The sequence below is a fragment of the Pipistrellus hanaki genome, assembly GCF_964339955.1.
Source record: "Pipistrellus hanaki genome assembly, chromosome: 15".
Lineage (NCBI taxonomy): Eukaryota > Metazoa > Chordata > Mammalia > Chiroptera > Vespertilionidae > Pipistrellus > Pipistrellus hanaki.
This window is the reverse complement of record NC_140517.1, coordinates 45382682-45405049: the sequence shown is the minus strand read 5'-3', so window position 1 is coordinate 45405049 and position 22368 is coordinate 45382682. Positions and strand designations below refer to the sequence as shown.

The 22368-nt window shown below is 56.9% G+C and overlaps 2 protein-coding genes across 2 annotated transcripts in view; one reads left to right on the top strand and one right to left on the bottom strand.

Annotated features, from left to right (window-relative positions):
• Positions 1–214: 214 nt before the first annotated feature.
• SYNGR4 (synaptogyrin 4) lies at positions 215–9963 on the bottom strand (the record flags this gene model as incomplete). Its single annotated transcript, XM_084906200.1, has 5 exons — positions 215–720; positions 1046–1185; positions 1971–2208; positions 8588–8769; positions 9834–9963. The coding sequence occupies 5 exons, from the start codon at positions 9961–9963 to the stop codon at positions 487–489; spliced, it is 924 nt and encodes a 307-aa protein (XP_084762326.1). The 3' UTR covers positions 215–486.
• TMEM143 (transmembrane protein 143) overlaps positions 9773–22368 on the top strand; it is a 26706-nt gene continuing 14110 nt past the window's right edge. The window contains exons 1-3 of the mRNA XM_084906084.1: positions 9773–10131; positions 10494–10734; positions 11694–11798. Coding sequence (XP_084762210.1) covers positions 10109–10131; positions 10494–10734; positions 11694–11798 — 369 coding nt within the window. The 5' untranslated portion in view covers positions 9773–10108. The remainder of the gene's footprint in view (positions 10132–10493; positions 10735–11693; positions 11799–22368) is intronic.

The window sequence follows — 22368 nt, the reverse complement described above, 5'->3', positions numbered from 1 at the left end:
GTTTTGTGGCCTGTGTGTGAGTCCTCCGTGAACTTGGGATTCTAGCATAAAACCCCTTCCTCTTCCCCCACAACCCTCCAAATATGTGAAGGTCAGGGTCTCCTCTCCCTGACCCCAGCCTCGGAGCTGGGTCCCTGGTCCCTGAGTGGGTGCAAGAGCTTGGGCTTTGGTGTCAGCAACAGGACTGGTCCCAGTGTCGACCCTGATTCCCATGGCTCTCTCTGAACTTGAACTTCCTCAGCTGCACAGCGGGAGACGGCATGCCCGGGCCCCCCGAGGCTAATGGGAGGAGCTTCGTCCCTGTCCTGTCCCCACCTCTAATGTGCAGCTTCCACGGTGGCGCCCAGATGGAGGGCCCCGAGGTGGCAGGGACCCCTGGGGTGACCCCGGAGGTGGCCTTGTTGGCACAGACAGGAGCAGGACAGAGGGCCGAGTTCAGAAGCCCTCCTGCGGGGAGGTGAGCTCTTTACTGAGGCGATGGGGGGTTTAGTTGTCGGGCATCATGGCGAGGCGGGGGACCTTCGCGGTGGTCATGTAGGGGGACATGGCGGAGCTGGCGTAAGTCACGCAGTTGGGGCCAGTGGCAGGCGTGTTGATGGGGCTGGCGGCCGAGGGCGGGGAGAGGGTGGTCAGCACCACGCCCCCCTCGTCCCGGCTGCGCTTGTAGGGGACCGGAGTGTCATTGTGGAGGTCCTGGAAGGCCAGGTAGGCCTGGAATATCTGCGGGCAGAGAGGGGCGTGCTGGAGGCCGGCTGGGGCTGGGCGGGAGGAAGAGGGGCCGGGGCTGGGGCCTGGCCTGGGGGGAGGCGCAGGGCGCGGCTGGGCCCACTGCTCGCTGGTCACCCAGCTCAGGGGTCACCCCCACCCCCCCAAGGCCTAAGGCAGGAGGAAGGGACCCCCTCTTTCCGGTTTGCCCGGGAGCCAGCGAAGTTCGAGCGGAAGCCGGGGGGCGGGGTGGGGGGGGGCTGAGTGAGCGGGAGGATGGACTAGCTCTCCCGCCCCCACGGCAGAGGGGGCCCGGTGCCGGGGGACGGCTCCTCCTCACCCAGACGGGGACAGAGAAGAACGCGAAGGTGATGGAGGCCTTGGCGCTGCTGCTCCCCAGGAGGAACTGCTTGGGTGGCGAGTCGTGCCACTGGTGGGCCAGGAAGCAGAAACCCAGGAACCAGATGCCTGCCCAGAGGACTGGGGGTGCAGGAGAGACGGGGGCGGGGGGAGGAGAGCTGTTTCAGGAAGGGCCGCTGGCCTGGAGAGGGCCTCTCCCTCCGGCTGGAGTGGAGCTGCGCTGTTTACATTTCCATCCATTAAAATCAAAGTCAAAATAACTCGTCTCTACCCGGCCGGCGCAGCTCAGTGGCTGAGCATCGACTCAGGAACCAGGAGGTGTCAGTTCAATCCCAGGTGCAGGGCACATGCCCAGGTTTTGGGCGGGCTTGATCCCCAGGAAGAGGCCTGCAGGAGGCAGCCGATCAATGATTCTCTCTCATCATTGATGTTTCTCCCGCTCTCTCTCCCCTCGTCTCTGAAGTCAATGAAAACCTATTTTTAAAAATTCAGCTCCATGGTCCCACTTCACGTGCTCAGGAACCACGTGTGGCGGGCGGCTCCTGTGTGGGAAGCGCAGGTACCAACAGGAACTTCCCTCCCCAACAGGAAGTTCTCTCGGAGGGCATGGACCCAGCGCCCACTGAGGGCCTCCCAGCCCCGGAGGGGAGCGGGGGGAGGAGGAGGAGGAGCAGAAGGAGGAGGAGGAAGGGCGAGCAGAGGGCGGTTTCTAGAATGGGGCCGGGGAATCGGAAGAGATGACGCGGAGTCTAAAGGACAGAGTGATAATTCCCAGGGCGGGAACCCGCAGTGGGCGTGAGGAGGGCGGGACAGCGCTCTGGCTTCCACGTGGCCGGCTGGGCGGGGCGGGGCGGGGAGGGCGGGTGCTGGGGTCCCCGGGGGCAGTGGGCAGCGGTCCGGCTCACCGGCCAGGATGAAGTCCAGCAGCTGGAAGGCCGTGCGGAAGCGGGTGCAGGCGATGTGGCCCTCGTGGGCGTCCAGGGCCAGGAAGGCCAGGCAGCTGAGCAGCGCCAGGAGGCCGGCGCCCACGGCGAAGCTGCAGGCCGCGTTGTTGCTGTTGAGGACGCAGCGCAGCTGCGAGGAGTCCGTCTTGTTCTGGTAGCCGTCCGTCAGCAGGGAGGAGAAGACGATGAGGGCGAAGATCTGCGGAGGCGGGAGAGGTTCCAGGGCCCCAACCCTTTGGTGGCCCCTGGGCCCCCCTTCTGTAGACCGGACCCTGCCGTCCACGTGGGCAGCTCTGGCCCCTCCCTCCCGCCCGTCCTCAGAGCCTCCAAGCCCTGTTCCTGCTGTTTCCCCTCAACCACCTTCCCATCCATCCCAGCTGGGGCCTCCTCTACCCCCTCTCTCCCCTCCCCCCACCCCGGGGCCCTCGCCACAGCCCCAGCCTGGTCTGTGGTCTCCCCGTTCACCCCGCCTCACCCCTGCCCCTTCGGTCGGGGACCTTGCCACCAAACCCAGGCACCAACATCAGATGCTTCGCCCAGTGCCCGGGACGCAGTGGCAGCTCAGTGTTGGCAGCGGGAAGATTCTCTGCCTCCAGCTCTTCCTGCGACTCCCTCCTCCCGCCCCGCTCGGCTAATCCCTATTCAGCTTTTACAATACGGGTATGAGATACTCCCCGAATGGAGAGAAAGAATGGAGAGAAAGGTAACAGACGCCCAGGATCTAACACACAGGAACGTTTGTTGTTGTTTTCAACGGAGCGCGCTCCGGTACAACCGTCTGCGTCCACGCTCGTCACCCGAGGCGTTTGTTAAGCCTCGCACCAGCCTGCGCCGTCCTCACGGCCACCCCGGGGTGTGGGTACTTCCAGCGGCCCCGCGTCCAGAGCCACCCAGTTAGCAGGCAGTGCTGGGTTGGGACCGAGCTGTCTGGCTTCTGAGTCTGCCTTGAGCCCCTGCCTTACTGCCTCCGGCTGGGCCAGGCGCCTGAGGGCCGAGGTTCCTCAGTGCCACCCAGTGAAAACTTTACGCCCCAGCTATTCTGCCGGCCATCGCAATGCAGCGTGGGGGGTGGGGGGGGTCCACACCGGATATGGAAGGAACCCGTGCACTATGGGGCGGGCGGGGGGTGGGGGGGAATGGATCTAGGAAGGCATGGGGATGAGGCGGTGGCTGTGAGGAGTGATGCAGGTGGGAGGTGGGAAAGGCAGGGGCTCAAAATGGGGAGATTGCCAGGGGGGCAACAGGGAGCCACGGCAGGCCTCTGGGCAGCGGAGGGGCGGGGGCGGCTGTGGGAGCCTGAAGACCCCTTTGGGGCCGCGTGAAGGTGGGCCGGAGGGGGTGAGACTGGAGACTGGAGGCTGGGAGGGGACTGAGCTTGGGGTCAGGGAGAGACTCAAGGTCTGAGCCGGAACTGGAGTCGTGGGGCTGGTTTGAGGAGGAAATGGAGTGAGATCTGAACTGCATCTTAAAGGGCGAGGCGTCTTCCAGGCGGACGGGGGAGGCAGGGCAGGCCAGGCGGGGCGCACCGTGTGTGCTAAGGCCAGCTGCTGCGGCGTGGGGCTCCTTCAGGGACCGGAGCGAAACTGTACGAGGAGGATGCGGGGTGAGGAGGCTGGGAAAGGGGGAGGGCCCAGGCTGAGAGACTGAACGCCAGAGCCAGACCGAGGGGTCTGGTATCGGAGCCGGGGAAAGCGCCATTTCTCACTTGGACTCAATGACAGGCACGGAGAGGTTCTGGGCGGAGGATGGCTGGGGTCAGACCTGGGAGCCAGAGCGAATCTGCAGGGTCATGATGGCTCGGATGGCGCGAGACAAGAAGCCAACAGATCAGGGAGACTGGTGGGGAGGCCCGGGCGAGGGGTGCTGAGCGCTGAGCTGAGGTTGGGGCTCTGAGGGACCCAGTGATATTTAGGACCTCAAACAGGCCACGGGGATTGATGCGCGTGGCAGTGCTGGCTGGGACCAGAGCCAGGGGAGGGTGGGGTAAGAGGAGCCCATTAAAAAAAAAAAATGTTTGCATTGATTTCAGAGAGGAAGGGAGAGGGAGAGAGAGAGAGAAACGTCAATGAGGAGAGAGAAACACTGATCGGCTGCCTCCTGCACACCCGCTACTGGAGATGGAGCCCACAACCCCGGCATGCGCCCTGCCTGGGAATCGAACAGGTGACCTCTTGGTTCGTAGGTTGACATTCGACCACTGAGCCACACCAGCCAGGAGGGGGAGTTCATTTGGATTTGAACTCCTTCTGGACAGGTCCACGTGGGACCCTCCCATCCCGAGCACCGAGCGCCAGAATGGACCTCAGCAGATGTGCGTGACCTTCAGAGTGGGGAGCAGGGAGGCAACCGATGAACCCCTGAACATAGCCTCTGTTCCTCCTCTGCGATCCTTTGTCCCTCTTCTTGTCCAGCTCGGCGGCATTGCTCAGGGGGTTTGCCTCCATCTGGTTCAGGATGGAGAACCGAGTCCTTAAAGGGGAGCTGGAGGGGGGGGGGCATCTTGCCTGATGGTCTGGGGCGGAGCCAGGTCAAGGACCAGCAGGCCTATCGATCGTTTGAGCCTGGATCCGTGTTACCTGCATCACCTCCCCGAGACGCACACCAGCGCCACCCGCTAGCCGCCACCGATCCATCCCTGTTGCACCGCTGATAAATGGAAGCCATTATGGTGGCGTGCAAAGAGCCAGACGCGGCCGCCTCTGCCAGCTGTGTGGCCTCAGGCGAACCCCTCACTTCTTGGAGCCTCAGTTTCCGGGTCTGTCTCCGTGCTGTGAGGAGGGGGTGTGCAGGGTGAGGGGCGGAGGACTCACCCAGGGAGGGGACCAAGTGTCCTCTCAAGGTCAGTCAGTGGGGGAGCGGGGATGGGGACCCAGCCCTCCTGATTTCTAGCTGGGGGAGGGAGGGGTGTCTGTGCGTTGACCACCCCCCAACCTTGGGCTGTGGCACTGGAGGTGCGGGGAGGTGGCTCTGCCCGGCCAGAAGGACCTGAGCCCTCGGAAGCCCGAGGCCAAACCTCCTTCCGCGCCCTCTCTGGCCGGTCCCCGGGGAGGGGGCAGAGATTCATCAGTTAAGGCACCAGCTGGCAGGCGGCGGCCAAGACAAGCGCCAGCTGCCCGGAGAGTCCCTCCCGAGGAGCCAGCCAGGGGCGAAGGGGAGCCGGGCGGGAGGGAGGTGATGCAGGCCGCGGGCAAAGTCTGTGAGCGAATCTTCTGGCTGGCAGCCCTCCCCCACGCCCGTCCCCACGCCCGTCCGCACCAGCTGGGCCTCCTCCTCCCTCGCCACCGCCCTTCCTCCTGAAGTCTGAAGTGTGCGGCTCCTTTCACCAGCTGCGTGATGTCCTTGGGCAAGTCACTCAACCTCCGTGGGCCTCAGTTTCCCCTTGGGTCAACCAGGGGTGACAATGCCCTGGAACCAGGAGGTGGGATTCGTAACTTCCTCTTCCCCTGGCCGAGAGCGGCAGTGGACACAAGTCCCCGTCACCCTAGGAGGCGGCCCCCCCCCCCCAAACGCATCCCTCTCCTCGCTCATAAGTAATAATTTGTCCCAATAATAATCGCTATTTGACAAAAGCTGGCCACGTGCCGGGCCCGTGTTTATCAGTTTAGGGACGCTAACTTGCTTCGTTTGCACCGCAGTCCTTCCCGTGGGTGGGATAGGAGGGCCCACGTCTCACACACGAGGGTATGGGCAGAGGGGGACTCGGTATGTTATCAAACAAAACCGGGTGCTTTTGAGAATAAAAGGGGTGCTGTGTGCCCTAGCTGGTTTGGCTCAGTGGATAGAGCATCCGCCTGTAGACTGAAGGGTCCCGCGTTCAATTCCGGTCAAGGGCATGTACCTTGGTTGCGGGCACATCCCCAGTAGGGGGTGTGGAGGAGGCAACTGATCGATGTTTCTCTCTCATCGATGTTTCTAACTCTATCTCTCTCCCTTCCTCTCTGTAAAAAAAACCAAAACCAATAAAATATATTTAAAAAAAATAAAAATAAAAGGGGGTGCTGTGGATCATGACATCGGGCAAATGGGGGCGTCCGTCACCCTCCATGGACCTGCATGGGACCCAGTAGGAACTCCAAGCCAGGCCTGCGGGCTCTGCTGACCACAGGCTCCGGAAGGGGTCGCCAGGGGAGACTCTGGATTAGGTGCCTGGGTTTGACCCAGGGCCCTCACCTGCCCCCATGACCCCGATCGTGTCTCGCCATCTCCCTGGGCCTCAGTTTCCAGCTCTGTCAAAGGAGAGGAACAGAGGCTGCACCGCCTGGAGCCCAGAGAGAGACAGTGACTGGCCCCAGGCCACACAGCAGAGTTTGTGCTGAATGTGGATTTGAGCCCAGGTGTCGCGACTCTTGGGGAATGGGGTGCGGATTAAACGCAGGCCTGTAAAACCCTTGCCTGGCACCGTGCCCGGCCCAGTGCCCGCCCAGCACCTGGTATCTCCGGTCTACGCTACAGACTCTCATCCCGCCTCTGTGTGCCACTCCGGCCCTGAGGCCCCGGCCACTGCTGCTCTCCTCGTCCCTCCTTTGACGGGGAGAACGAACAGACAAACAGGTGTTGGCACCTCGCAGACCCCCTTCTGAGTCCGGGCCCCGCCTCTGGGTGTGACTGTAAGTTGCCAGCACTGGTGGCCATGATGGAGATGTCCTCCATCTGCCCAGGAAGCCAGCCACCAACCCCCTGTGCCTGTGGGGCACCTGATATGGGGCCCCTGTGACTGAGGAACGGGACATTGTATTTTAATTAGTTTAAGTGGAAATAGTCACATGGACCCCAGCTGGTGTGGCTCAGTGGATAGTGTGTCTGCCTGCGGACTGAAGGGTCCCAGGTTTGGTTTTGGTCAAGGGCACATGCCTGGGTTGTAGGCTCGATCCCCAGTGGAGGGTCTGCAGGAGGCAGCCGATCCATGATTCTCTCTCATCATTGATATTTCTCTCTCTCTCTCCCTTCCTCTCTGAAATCTATATATATAAAACCCAAATATGAAAATATACTGAATGGCGGAACAACTGAACAACCAGTTGCTATGACGTGCACTGACCACCAGGGGTTGTGTGTGGAACATAGTGGGCATCGGCTGCAGCAGGATGGTGGAGCAGGTGGGGGGGGTGCGCCAGACCAAGGCGGGGCACTGGTCACAGTCATTGGGGCGAGCCTCTGGTAGTTACTGAAAATCCTTCACTCCCGCCGAAACCGGTTTGGCTCAGTGGATAGAGTGTCAGCCTGCGGACTGAAAGGTCCCAGGTTCGATTCTGATCAAAGCCATGTACCTGGGTTGCGGGCACATCCCCAGTGGGGAGTGTGTAAGAGGCAGCTGGTCAACGTTTCTCTCTTACCTATGTTTCTAGCTCTTTATCCCTCTCTCTTCCTCTCTGTAAAAAAATCAATTATAGCCGAAACCAGTTTGGCTCAGTGGTAGAGCGTCGGTCTGCGGACTGAAAGGTTCCAGGTTCGATTCCGGTCAAGGGCATGTACCTGGGTTGCAGGCACATCCCCAGTAGGGGGTGTGCAAGAGGCAGCTGGCTGGTGCTACTCTCTCATCGACGTTTCTATCTCTCTATCTCTCTCCCTTCCTCTCTGTAAAAATTCAATAAAATATATATTTTTAAAAATCAATGATATATATATATATATATATATATATATATATATATATATGAAAATCCTTCACTCTCGTTGTCACAGTCCCACCCAGCACTCCCACCTGCTGCGGCACTGACCCCGCTCACACCTCAGTCCTACTTGCTCAGCATCGTCAGGGGGTGTACGGGGCAGCTGCCGCCCCGATCACTCCTGAGGACTTCCACACCTCTCCCTACTCCTCAGGGGCGATCGGGGCGGCAGCTGCCACTTGTACCGCTGCTGGCACCGGCCCCGATTGCTCCGCCTCACCAGTGTGTGCAAGCAGGGCCAGCGCTGTCCGCGCACGGGAGCCACAGTGGTGGGAGCAGGGCTGCTGGCAGACGGGGACCTGGGCTCACGGTGGGAGGGGCCCAGTGGGGACACGTAGGATGGCTGAGACCTGCCCCTGTGCTCACTTGCAGCCTTGCAGCCCACAGTTCCTTTCAAGGTGCACAAATTTGTGCACTGGGCCCTTTAGTCAAGATATATTTTAGAAAACTAAACAACAAAAATTATTCAACTTCTCTGATCTCAGTTTTCCTATCTCAACAATGGGGCTCATGCCCTGGCCAGTTTGGCTCAGTGAACAGAGCGTCAGCCTGAGGACTGAACGATCCTGGGTTCAATTCCGGTCAAGGGCACATGCCAGGGTTGTGGCTCCATCCTCTCTCCCTTCCTCTCCGAATTCAATAATAGTAATAATAATAATAATAATAATAATAATAATAATAATAATAAAGTATATTTAAATGGGGCTCCCAGCACCTGCTCTGCAGGGCCGTTTCTTCCATGAGAGGAGGAAGGGCCTGCAGGCGGGTGCTCTGTCCAGGTGACCCTGCTATCAGCTGCCTCTGGCTCCTTCCCCCTCCGGCCCCTTCTGTCCCCACACCCCGCGCTCTGTCTGGGGGCTGAGCCCGGCTTCCTGCACCCAGGGCCATTGGGCCGGGCCGGGGGCTCACCCCTGCGAAGATCCTCGTGACCGTCTTCGGCCGCTTCAGGAACTGCACGGCATTGCTGTCCGCCAGGTCCTGCAGGCTCTCTGGGATGTGCATGGCGGCGGCTGGGCCTCCGGGGCCCGGGGCGGCGGGCGTGGGGCTGCTCTGCGGGCTCCCTTGGGCTCCAGGCTCACCCTGGGGCTCGGCTGCTCCACGACAAGACGGGTGGGGGGAGGTTAGGGTCAGAGGCATGGGGTGAAGGAACTTCTGGGGTGGGGGGTCCCCGGAGAAGGGGCATGAGAGCTGGGGGTCCCCGGAATGGGGTTGTGTGGGGTTTAGGGCCTGGTAGGGTTCTTAGGAGTTGGGAAATGGGGTGCAAGGGCTGCTGAGGGTCCCAGAGCTGGGGGTGTAGGGTGAGAGGTTTGCCGAGGATCCCATGAGTTGGGGTGCAGGGTAAAGGGGGTCCTGAGAATTCTAGAGGTCGGGTCACCGGGTGAGGGGACACCTGGGGGGCACAGGTGAGGAAATCCCAGGCAGGGAGAAGGGGTGGAGAGAGGGCTGGGGTATTGGGGTCACGACACTGACACGGGAGCACAGCACCCCTTTGAAGGACTGTGTTCCCCCCCCCGGAGAGGACAGTGGCATTTCCAGGGAGTTGAGGCACTGGAAGACCTGAATCAGGGGGATCCCTCTCAGGTGTGGGGTGTCAGCGCCCATAATGGAGACCCCCGGAAGAACAGGGAACATATGAGGGTGTCCTTAGGAATCGGGGTCATTTCCTCGGCATTGACAGGCCTCCACCTAGCATCCAGCTCTATCTTCATCAAAGGGCGTTTTCTCAAAGTTGGGGGACCTGGGCTTAGAACTGAGGAGGCCCAGCCCCCCAGCACTCGGTTACCTTCTTGGAATCAGGGTCTTCCCTTTAAGGACGTGAAATGGGGGTGGTGAGGTTTTGGGGGGTGGGGGGCGACACCGCCTGACAAAGGGTCACCCCTACTCTGAGGCCCGGCCTGCGTCACCTGGGGGCCCGCTCATCCTTTCGCCCACCCTCCCCAGCCCCGTCCCCTGCGCCACCTCAGGCTCCTTTTGCTTCCGCCTTTTCCCGCCTTTTTCGCTCCTCCGCAGCTGATTGGCTGCGCCCAAGCCCCGCCCCCTCCCCTTGCCCTCCCACTCAGTAGCGGACACGAGCGGGGGCGTGGCCACGGCGGACGTTGGGCGCCCGCCGTTGGAGGGCTGCGCGCGCCGGGGGAGGCGCGGGGGAGGCCCCTACCCCGCCCCGGCGCTCCCGGGAGTCTCGCGCCCGCCGCGTCCCCTTCTCTTTGCGGCGCGGGGACAAGGAGACATCCCTGCGGCGCATGCGCGCGCCCACAACCAGCCCAGTCGGGGAGAAAAGCAGGCATGTCGCCCGTGCGCAGTTGAGACGGCTTCCAGCAGGAGGAAATGGACCGCGCTCAGTGACCCGCGTCCTGCGCATGCGCCCTCCTGCTGGGTGAAGCCGAGTCTTGGGGGACCAGAAAGCCTCCCTGCACATGCGCAGGAGGCTCAATGACAGTCGAGCGTTGGCTAAGGTGAGGGGAGGGAGGGGGGCTTGCATGGCAGGGGCAGGACGGCCCTGCACCCTCAGTGCAGCCTTTCCGAGCGTCTCCTAAGCTCCCAGGACCCACCTCATCGCCTAGACCCCCGTAGAAACCAGTTGTACCAGGACAGGGTGTCCAGGCCCTCAAAACGCCCCAGGACCTAAGCCCTCTGACCCTTCCCTGGGACCCAGGTCAAACAGCAATGTGGGAGGGGACCCGCGAGAAGCGGGGGCGGGCTCTGCGCCCCGCCTGGGGTTAGGAATAGCTCCTGGAGATTGAGACAGGGAGGAGGAGAGGGCGCTTTTCCACCCGACGTCCTTTGACCCCCTCCCCTACCCATTTCCCTTGTTTAGGCTCCGGGCGCAGGGGCTGGCCATGTTGCATGTGACCCGGGGTGTCTGGGCATCCTGGGTCCGAAGATGGCCAGCCTTGCCCGAGCTCCTGGGGCCCACCCGGGCCCTGTCCTCGCTGGCGGCCAAGATGGGGGAGTACCGCAGGATGTGGAACCCCACGGAGCCCCGCGACTGGGCGCAGCAGTATCAGGAGCGGTTCATCCCACTCTCCAAGGAGCAGCTGCTCCGCCTCCTGATACAGGTATCGCCCGTCCGGGGTCCAAGCGCCTGGGGCCTACGACTCCCGGCAGGCCTTGCGGCGGCAGGGCCGTGCATGCTACAGAGGGCTGCCCCGGCCCCTCCTGGGAGTTGTAGTCCCTATTCCCCTTGCAGTCTCTAGTGGGCAGGAAGTGAATCGGAACGTGGGGGAGGGGGAGAAGACCTCTGAGATGCAAATTGTAGCAGCGATTTCGACTCCATAGCTTGTTCTGAGGCTTGAACAAGCACTCTCGGGGCATGGTTTTCCCCTTTGCAAAATGTGTATAATCATCATCATCATCATTACTATTACTACTGTCTAATGATAATTATACCTACGAAAGCATCATCATAATTATTATCACACTGTGTGAGCTCTTACTGTGTGGCACTGTGCTAAGCATTTTCCCTGTATTGAATCATCAGAACAACCCAATAAGAGAGTTACCGCCATCGTTTTATAAATGAGGGCACTGCGGCATAGAAGGGAAGTGACAAGCATACATAATTGGTTAAATATGGGTGCTCTGGGGTCAGACAGGCCTACAGTGGATTTTCAGTCTCTCTGTATCTAGACATTGTGGTCCTCAGCGGGTGACTTCCTGAGCCTCATTTTCCCCCTCTGAGAAACGGGGTTTTATAATTCCACTGGCCTGGCATCTCATGTGGGCAAGCAGTGCCTGGCCCACAGTAAGCATTGTGTGAATGCTGGTGAGTCAGCGTCAGAGTGAGAATTCGAGCTCTCAGCTTTCTCAGTCACCTGTTTTTTTTGTTTTTTTTTTTCCTATGCCAGGCTACCTCAGTTTCTTGGTCAATAAAATGGACACCCTCCCCCAAACAGAAACAAAATTTTGAAAAGCCCAGAGCTCTCTGACTGTCGGTATGGGCTGCTGGGGAAAGAATTCCTTCCCACGAGGAAGGGGAGAGAGGCCTAACGATCCGTTTTGCTTCCCGAGGTAACAGGAATTCCACTCCAGTCCTGCGGAGAAGGCGGCCCTGGAGGAGTTCTCTGCCCACGTGGACCTCTGCACCTTGTACCACTACCACCAGATCCTGAGCCGGCTGCAGGTGAGGGCGGGGCCCCTCCCGCCCAGCCACGCTTGTTTGCTCACCCGTTCATTCAACAAAAGTCCTCTGAGCACCTACGTGGAACCTGGCCCTGCCTTAAGCCCTGGGGGTGCTGCGGGGAACAGTTCCGGCAAAGCCACACCCTCCGGGAGCTGGCATTCCAGTTGGGGAGGTAATAAGTAAATAGGAAATCTGATACCCGGAGTGGTAAGTGCTGTGAAGAACCATGAAGCGGAGGTTGAAGCAGGTCTGACAGGGATGAGACGGGGGTCTGTTTTAGACAGGGTGGTCCTGGAGGGCTTCCTGGAGGTGGTGACAGGCAAGCTAAGGCCTGAGTGAAGAGAAAGGAGCCTGCATGATGGCTGTCTGGGGAGGATGTTCCAGGCAGAAGGAGAAGCACGTGCAAAGGTCCTGGGGTGAGAGAGGGCATGGGGTGTGGGGGAAACAGCAAAAGGACAGCTGTAGCTGGAGGGGAGGGAGAGAGGCGGAAGGTGGGAGCAGAGAGGGAGTGGGGGCCAACTGTGCCTGGCCTTGCGGGGCACGGGGAGGACAATGCTTTTACTCTAAGTGAGCCAGGAGCCACAGGGGGGCTCTGAGCAGAGGAGGAACCGATTTAGCTGTTCACAGGATCCTTCTGGCTGCCGCGTAGGGAACAGACTGTCAGAGGCGGAGAGGTCTAGCAAAGAGTCTATTATGCTTGTCCCGGAGAGAGGTAATGGCAGCTCCGACGAGAGTAATAGCCGAGGAAGTGGTGGAAAGTGGGCAGGCGCTGGTAATAGCTGGCAGGCCGCAGCCCTCAGCTGTGTGGGCCGGGTGGTGAGGGAAGAGAGGAGTCCAGGGCGCCCCCAGCTGCTCTGGCCCGCTCCCCCAAGGATGGAGCTGCCATTTTCTTTCTTTCTTTTTTCTTTTTTTCTTTTCTTTTCTTTTTTTTTTTTTTTTTAATATATTTTATTGATTTTTCACAGAGAGGGAGAGGGATAGAGAGTTGGAAACATCCATGAGAGAGAATCATTGATCAGCTGCCTCTTGCACACCCCCTACTGGGGATGTGCCCTCAACCAAGGTACATGCCCTTGACCGGAATCGAACCCAGGACCTTTCAGTCCGCAGGCCGACGCTCTATCTGCTGAGCCAAACCGGTTTCGGCGGAGCTGCCATTTTCTGAAACACGGATGACGGGGCAGGGGCGAGAGGCAGATCTGAGGGAAGATTGGAGAGGCCAGATTTGGACTTGGGAACTGAGCCACCTGTCAGGCAGATAGGGAGATGGACTTGAATGTGGGGTCTGGAGGTCAAGGGAGGAGCATCTGGGCTGAGAAGCAGCCCCGGGAGGATGGAGATGGCACTAAAGGGTACCGTGAGGGGAATTAGCCGAACCCCGGGGTGTGCCAGCCTTGAGATCAGGAAGGGGAACTGGAACCAGGAAGGAGGGTGGACAAGGAGCCTCGGAGAGAGAAGCAGAACCCCAGAGAAGTAGAAGAGACATTCTTAGGCGCCTCCTCCTCCTCCTCCCTGGGCCCTGCCTGGGCTGAGGGTCCCCCAAGACCACCCTCAAATTCATTGATTTTCTAGAGGGACTTCCAGAACTCAGGAAAGCTGTTATGCTTGAAGTGGGTTTTTTTCACAGTGAAAGGATGGTGAACACAGTCAGCAAAGGAAAAAGGCCACAGGCCGGGCCCAGAGGGGCCCAGGCCAGACCTGCCACTTGTCCTCTCCCAGTACTGTCTCTAGAACAGCCCTGAATTCTCCCACTGACAATGCGTGACAGTGCCTATGGAGGGCTGCCAGCCCGGGAAGCTCACCCGGGCTTTGTCCGGGGTTTTATTGGCGGTTGGCCATATAGGCCTGGCTGGCCACCTGTGTCACTATCCTAGTTACTCAGTCTCCAGTCCCTCCAGCGGTCAGACTGCCTCATGGCCCAAGACTGAGGTGACCAGACATCCCGCTTTTGGCGGGACAGTCCCGATTTTTAAAACGCCGCAGGACGCGGGACAAATTGTTAAAAATCGGGACGTCTGGTCACCTGACCCAAGACTCCCACCATCAACCACATTGTTAGCATAGACATCCAGTGTGGCCCAAGGCCCTGGGCAAACCAAGGCATTTTTTATTACTTTATTGTTATTTTAAAAAAATATTTTTTTATTTATTTCAGAAAGAAGGGAGAGAAAGAGATTGTAACATCAGCAATGAGAGAGAATCATTGATTGGCTGCCTCATGCACGCCCCCTACTGGGGATCAAGCCCACAACCCAGGCATGTGCTCCTGACCAGAATCAAGCGTGGACCCTTCAGTCCACAGGCCAACGCTCTATCCACTGAGTCAAACCGGGTAGGGCCCAAGAGACTTTTTTTAAAAAACATTTTTTTAAAAATTGATTTCAGAGAAGAAGGGAGTGAGAGAGATAGAAACATCAATGATAAGAGAGACCGATTGCTCACCTGCCTCCTCCACATCTCCTATTGGGGATTGAGCCTGCAACCCGGGCGTGTATCCCAACTGGGAACTGAACTGTGACCTCCTGGTTCATAGGTCGATGCTCATGAGCCATCTCATCTGGGCCCAAGACACTTTTAAAATAATACATGTTTTTATTTATTTCACAGTGAATTATTGATTGGCTGTCTCCTGAATGCCCCCCACTGGCGATTGAGCCAGCAACCCAGGCATTTGCCCTTGACTGGAATCGAACCCAGAACCCTTCAGTCCATAGACTGACGCCCTATCCAATGAGCCACACAAGCCAGGGCCAAGACACTTTTTAAAAAATATACATGTTTTTATTGATTTCAGAGAAAGGAAGGGAGAAGGTGATAGAAACATCGATCAGCTGCTTTCCGCATGCTCCTATTGGGGATCGATCCCACAACCCAGGCATGTACCCTGACCAGGAATTGAACTGGTGACCTCCTGGTGCACTAGACGATGCTCAACCAACTGAGCCACACTGGCCACGCATGCTAAACTAAGACACTTTAATCAGGCAGGGCATTCCAAGGTTATCTTCCAGGAGCCCCTTCAAGGTCCTGTCTTTTGTTGGAAATGTGCAGGGTTTGGGCAACCCAGGCCTGCTGTGCCCTCCCCTGCACCCTGCCACGCCCTCCCGCAGGTCCCCTCTTTGCTTTGAACAGCAGCAGCGGACAGTGGCCTCCTTGCTGAGCACTCACTGCGCACTGGGCTCACCAACGCCTTCCTGCGGCGCCTCCTCCTGCCATCAGCCCCCTTGGCAGAGGCAGGAACCGGGGCCCCGCAGGGCCCAGGACGTGCCCAAGGTCGCACAGTTCCCAGGCGGCAGAGCCAGGATGGACGCCCAGTCCACCCGCCCCTAAGCTCTTCCCTGGGCACTTGTGGCCTCTGGAGTCAGGTTTTTTGTTTTTATTGTTATTTTATTTTATTTTAAAACATATTTTATTTTATTTTTTTTACAGAGAGGAAGAGAGAGGGATAGAGAGTTAGAAACATCAATGAGAGAGAAGCATCGATCAGCTGCCTCTTGCACACCTCCTACTGGGGATGTGCCTGCAACCAAGGTACATGCCCTTGACCAGAATCGAACCTGGGACCTTTCAGTCCACATGCCCATGCTCTATTCACTGAGTCAAACCGGTTTTGGCATATTGTTGTTATTTTAATATATAATATATAAACATTTATATTGAAAGAATAATCAATGAGGATGCATATTCCCACTGAAGCAGGAGATTTTAAAATCTTTTTTAAAAATTGATTTTTAGAGAGAGGGAGAGGAAGAGAAACACGGACGTGAACACGGAACATCAATCAGCTGCCTCCTGCACGCCCCCTACCAGGGATCGAACCCACAAGCGGGCACAAAGGCCCTGACAAGGAATCCAGGAATTTCGGTGCATAGGACAACGCCCAACCCACTGAGCCACACCGGCCGGAGGTTTTAAACTGAGGTGCTGAGGGGGTGGAGTGGAAGTGCCAGAGGGGGATGAGGTACCAGGTGACCAGTTGTTGGTGACCCCAGTCCCTTGAGGAAGCAGCCTGGGCGGGAAAAGAATAAGAACATCCCGGTTCAGAAGCTGGCGTTGTTCACTAGTCACACAGGTGACCATGGGAGGTGACCTCTCTCCGTTCCTCCTCCCCCTCCTTCATTCATTCATTCATTCATTCATTCATTCGCTGAATTTTCTCAGTATGTATGCATTGAGCACCTTGTGTGTTCTGGGCCCCAGGACACCGCAGCGAGCCTGACATATGTGTGTATCTGCCTCGTTTGGTCATGCTCTAGTGAGGGAGACAGGCCCTCAACAAAGGGAAGAAGGGAAATGGGATAATAAGAGGGGCTGAGTGCGAAGGACAGGGTCGCCAGGTAAAGTACAGGAAGTCCCGTTTATTCATTTGTTTCTGCTGCCGTCAACTGGGTGGCTTAAAAAACCAGAAATGTGTTCTGCCCTCGTTCGGGAGTCCGGAAGGCGTGGGCAGAGTTAGTTTCGCTGGTGGCTCAGGGGGAGATCACCCCAGGTCTTTCTCTTAAGCCGCTGGTGGCTGCTGGCAGTCCTTGGCTTGTGGCCACATCACCCCCTCTCCATCTTCACATCGTCTTCCTCCCTGTGCCTCTCTATGCCCTTCGCTGTCTCCTATAAGGACACCCTCACTGGATTTAGGATCCGCCTCAATCCAGGATGATCTCATCTCAATCCTTATCTTAATTACTCCTGCAAAAAACTCCAGGCAGCCGAAGCCGGTTTGGCTCAGTGGAAGAGCATCGGCCTGGGGACTGAAGGGTCCTGGGTTTGATTCTGGTCAAGGGCATGTACCTTGGTTGCGGGCACATCCCCAGTGGGGGGTGTGCAGGAGGCAGCTGGTCCATGTTTCTCTCTCATCGACGTTTCTATCTCTCTGTCCCTCTCAATTCCTCTCTGTGTAAAATCAATAAAATATATTTTAAAAAACAAACAAACAAAAAAAAAACACACACAAAAACTCCAGGCAAATGAAACATAGTCTCAGGTTCCCAGAGGCCGTGAATTTTTAGGGGACACCACTCAACCCTCTCCACCCAGTTACAGCTGCATTTCAGATAAGCTATGAACACTTTGTTAAGTCTGATGATGTCCCGTGCATATCGAATATTGCACGAGACACACTTAAACTGCCAAATTATTTGTCACTGATCTGCAGGTCAAATTTAACTCGGTGTCCTATATTGTATCTTTGTCTAGACCCGGTAAGTAATTAAAAAGGGAAAGAAAGCAGAGTGTTTTGCACTTTTAGGTATGGTGATGAGGGACGGCCTCACTGAGGGGCTGCAGTTTGAGCAGAGACCTGGAGGAGGCGAGAGAGAGCCACTGGAGAGCTGCAGACACAGTAAGTGCCAAGGCCCAGCAGGAGTGCAGGAGGAGCAGCCATGAAGTGGGCGGGGCCTAAAGCAGAGCCAGTGAGGCAGACTGGGCTGGCGGTGAGGGCAGGGTGGGGAGTGGGGCCAGATCCCGCAGGGCCTTGTGGGACACAGGTGAGGACACGGAGTGAGGTGGTAGCCACAGGAGGGCTGTAAACGGAAGAGGGACATGAGTAGACTCAGGTGACAGCAGGCGCCCTCTGGTGACCATGTGGGGCATAGATGGGATGGAGGATGGGAGCTGGGAGCTCTTATACCATCCAGGCAGGGGTCTTCAAACTACGGCCCGCGGGCCACATGCGGCCCGCAGAGGAGTCTGATCCGGCCCGCCAGGTTTTTTGGGCAGTGAGCGTAGCCGAGGTGTTACAGTAGGAATTAGTAGTTCATATAGTCCGGCCCTCCAGCTCTCTGAGGGACCGTGATCTGGCCCCCACTTTAAAAAGTTTGAGGACCCCTGGTCCAGGGTATATGGGTGGCTCATACAAGGGTTGAGAAGTGGTTGGATTCTGGATCTGTTTCGAACGTGATGGCTCAATGCTGATGCGCTGAATGTGTGAGAAAGAAGGGTGTCCAGGATGACCCCGCCTTTGGGCCTGAGCACCTAGAACACATGTGTCAAACACAAGGCCCGCGGGCCAAATCCAGCCCGCCAGGCCTTGCAATGTGGCCCGCACCGCGCTGTCATCACTGCACTCCGCTGTCAGTTTATGACATTGTCTGTTTATGACTGTTCAGTAAACCATTCGGCCCGCGATTTAGGCTGGATTTTAGATTTTGGCCCCTTCTCTGATTGAGTTCGACACCCCTAACCTAGAAGGATGGATTTGTCCTCTTCGGAGTTGGGGAGGATGGCGGGAGGAGCAGGTGTGGGGAGGAGTTTCAGGACCCCAGCTGGGACGTAGAGTGCACAGGGAGTTTGAGAGGATGACGTTGGGTATCCAGGCCGAGGCATCGAGAGGCCGGTTGGCCATCGATGGAAGTGCCGAGCAGGCTCTTGCTGCGTGAGTCTGGACTGGAGACAAATCCGTGCGTCCTCAGGAGGTGGATGGGGTTCGAGGCCCCAAGGGAATGCTGGGGGATAGAAAATGGCGATTGCCAGAAAGACCCAGGGCGTTTTTATTTTATTTTATTTTACTTAAATAAATGTATTTTTATTGATTTCAGAGAAGAAGGGAGAGGGGGATAGAAACATCAATGATGAGAGAGGATCATGGATCAGCTGCCTCCTGCACACCCCCCAGTGGGGATCAAGCCCACCACTAGGGCATGTGACCCGACCCGGAATTGAACCGTTTGACCTCCTGGTTCGTAGGTCGATGCTCAACCCCTGAGCCACACCGGCCGGGTTCCAGGGACATTTTTCATTCATCCGGCAGATGTTTGTGGGAGAGCCGGTGCCAGGTGCTGGGGCGCCACTGGGGAGCCAGCTGGAGCCTGCGCCCTGCCCTGGGGGAGCTGAAGTCCGGCGTATCTGCCTCGGCAATGGCCGTGAATGAGGTGCTCTTTCCCAGTGAACGGACACGTGCGGGTTGTGAGCTCCAAGGGCAGTTCAGGAGAGCGATGACAGCTGACAGTGGCTTCCGTACCGGGTCTGTGTGCAAATTAGGAAAAGGCACCTCTTTCCCTGGCATAGTCCCTCTCCACACGTGGCCGTTTACATTTGGGATAACTGAAAATAAATAAGATTTTATTTTTTTAATTTAATTTAATTTAATTTAATTTAATTTAATTTTTACTTTCTTTGACATAGTCTTCCTAGTACCTGGCACAATGGCTAGGATATAGCAGGCACTGGGAGGGAAGGAACAGAATTTTAAAAATAAAAATAAAATTAGGTTCAAGACTCTGAGTCAGACGGGATAGATGCTCTTAATTTTCATATTAACAAATGAGAGAGATCAAGGTTCAGTACCTATCACCAGATCTCATAGCAAGAGCGAATGGGAATGCTAATACTTTCACCAACTTCACTGCATGCATAAATAAGATTTTAAAAGTCTGTTCTTCAGTAGCGGTCACCACGTTTCCGGTGCCCAGCAGCCAGCCACCTGTGACCGGTGGCTCCCTGATGGGGTGCAGACCCAGACGTTCGCCTCACTGTGGGGAGCTCCGTTGCAGGAAGCTCCATCCGAAAGGGTGACGGCTAGGATGAAGGTCAGGTCTCCAGCATCTACAGTGGTGCCTCTTAGGCCTGGCCCCTCTGTACAGTGCACGCCCGCCCGGCCACACGGCGGGAGCTTCCAGGGAGGGCAGAGGGAGCGGGAACAAAGGAGGAGGAGGAGGAGCTCAGTAGTGGGAGGGAAGGAGGCAGGGAGGGGCCCGAGAGAGTGTCCCAACAGCATACGCCAAGTCCCGGGCCCGAGGAAGGGATGCCAGTGCGGCTGGTGTTGAGGGGCCCGGATGGTGGTGTCAGGCTGGGGGCTTGCAGGCCCCGGGGCAGAGCCTGCTCCTCGGAGGGCCGCCGTAGGAGCCGGGGGAGGGTCCGGGCAGGATAGTGACTTGGATCTGTGATTCCTTTTAAAATATATATTTTATTGATATTTTACAGAGAGGAAGGGAGAGAGAGAGAGAAAGAGCTAGAAACGTCAATGAGAGAGAAACATCGACCAGCCGCCTCTTGCACACCCCCCTACCGGGGATATGCCCACAACCAACGTACATGCCCCTAACCGGAATCGAACCTGGGACCTTTCAGTCCACAGACCGATGCTCTACCACTGAGCCAAACCGGTTTCGGCGGATCTGTGATTCCTGATCCATCACTTCCTGTGAACTGGGCAGTTACCTCATCTCTGTGCCTCGGTTTCCACATCTGTAAGCGAGGATAGCGGAAGTACCGTTCTCACATTGCGGGAATGTGTATAACATGCTTCAAAAGGCGCCTGATGCCCTGGCCGGTTTGGCTCAGTGGATGGAGCATCGGCCTGCAGACTGAAGGCCGATACGCCAGGAACTTTGAGACAGGAAATCCAAAATGGTGGCTTTATTGAAAGTTTGGGAATTGGGGGGTTGGGTGGTAATGATCTGTAGGCGTGGCGTATTGGATTCCAGTCAAGAGGACAATTCCAGTCCCGGGTTCGATTCCAGTCAAGGGCACATGCCCAGATTGCGGCCTCGGTCCCTAGTGGGGGGCATGTGGGAGACAGCTGATCAATGAGTCTCTCTCATTATTAATGTTTCTGTCTCTCTCTCTCCCTTCCTCTCTGAAATAAATAGAAATATATATTTTTTAATAAGAAGGTGCCTGACCCGTAAGTGCTGCTTAATGTGCGCCATTCTGTTATTACTGCCGCTTGCTAAGCTGTCCCCGGCTGCTGAGTAGGGAACAGATGGGCAGGGGCGGGGGCAGAAGGGCGGGGGAGGCCATTGGGGAGGCTGACCTCACCCAGGCAGGAGGAGGCTATGGTGGTGTGGACGGGGAGAGAGCTGGGCGAAGGGGTGATCTGCATGGAGCTGGAACGGGGAAATGGGGGTGAGGGGTGGGGGGCGGGTGTTTCTGTATGAGGGGAGAGAGCAGCCAGGGTCACCTGACATCCAGGCTTCCGGCGTGAAGCCCTGGTGGAGGTGGAATTCCCAGGGAGGAATCTGACTCTCGCGGTGGATGATTGAAGAATATAGATTTCTTGCCCTAGCTGGTTCGGCTCAGTGGATAGAGCATCGGTCTTCGGACTGAAGAGTCCCAGGTTCGATTCCAGCCAAGGGCACATGCCCAGGTGTGGGCTCGATCCCCGGAAGCGGGTATACAGGAGGCAGCTGATCCATGATTCTCTCTCATCATTGATGTTTCTGTCTCTCTATCCTTCTCTCTTCCTCTGAAATCAATAAGGAAATATATACTTTTTAAAAAGAATATAGATTTCTTTCTCCTCCAACTCTGAGGTTCCCTCAGTCTCAAATCACAGCTCGGCACTGGGCACGGAGTCTCGATGTGGCTGGTGGGATCTGCTCTGTCAGCCGGGGCTGAAGGGCTGAGACACGGCCTTTGCTTTGGCCTCCCGTCCTGGCCTCCCCAGCCCGTCCCCCGGGAGTTAGTTCAGGAGAGGATCCGTTGGGCATGACCCTCCCGGCATCACCCGGCTCCTGCTCCGTTGTCTGAGGCCCTGGGCCCCCCCACCCCGAACCATCGCCCGGTCATTCCTCCCACTGGACATGTGCCACTAGACATCCAGGCGGAGACGTAAGAGGTCATTGAATCTGCCGATACCGGTTTGGCTCAGTGGATAGAGCGTCGGCCTGTGGACTGACAGGTCCCGGGTTCGATTCCGGTCAAGGGCATGTACCTTGGTTGCCTGCGCATTCCCAGTGGGCGGTGTGCAGGAGGCATCTGATCAATGTTTCTCTTTCATTGATGTTTCTGACTATCTCTCTCCCTTCCTCTCTGTAAAAAAATCAATAAAATATATATTTTTTAAAAGGATCATTGAATCTAAGAGTCTGGCACAAAGGGAAGAAGCCAGGGATGATGGAGGAGAACCGGTTTTGTTAGAGAGTGGGGATTTCTGAGCATGTTCTCTCCTAGTCGACGTGGCCATAAATCCCAGCTGCAACTCACAAGATAGCCTCACAAGGCAGATCCCTGTCAACTTTCCTGATAACGGGAGGCAGTTACTTACTCTACCAGGCGCCAGGACCCTATACATGACATACTGACTTTCCCCAAGAAAAACTACTGTGTTTAAATTGTTTTAAAATTGTTTGCTCTGCAAAAACAGGAGGTAGTGAATGGGTATAAATACGGTCGGACACAAAGGGTCGGGGCTGCGTGGAGAGAGCAGTCAGCCGGCCGGTGACTAAAAGGCTCCCTACATTTTAATTTGGTCCGGACGCCAGGGGTCGTTTACGCGCATTCGCTCCACAAAACTTTGAGACAGGAAATCCAAAATGGTGGCTTTATTGAAAGTTTGGGAATTGGGGGGTTGGGTGGTAATGATCTGTAGGCGTGGCATATTGGATTCGAGGTGATTGAGACATCCAAAAACAATTGTCAAGTAGAGAGTTTGTATCAGTTCATAGAGAGGCTTAGCTGCTGTAACAAGCAGACCTCACAATCAGTTGGTTTAAAGGAGGTGGAGGTTTTTTCCCTCCCATTTAACAGCCTGGGGTAAACGGGCCAAGGTGCATAGGTCACCTTGTTCCACACACATTTATGCCGGGACCCAGGTTCCTTCCATTTTGTTGCCCTGCCATCCCTCGAGGCCATGGTC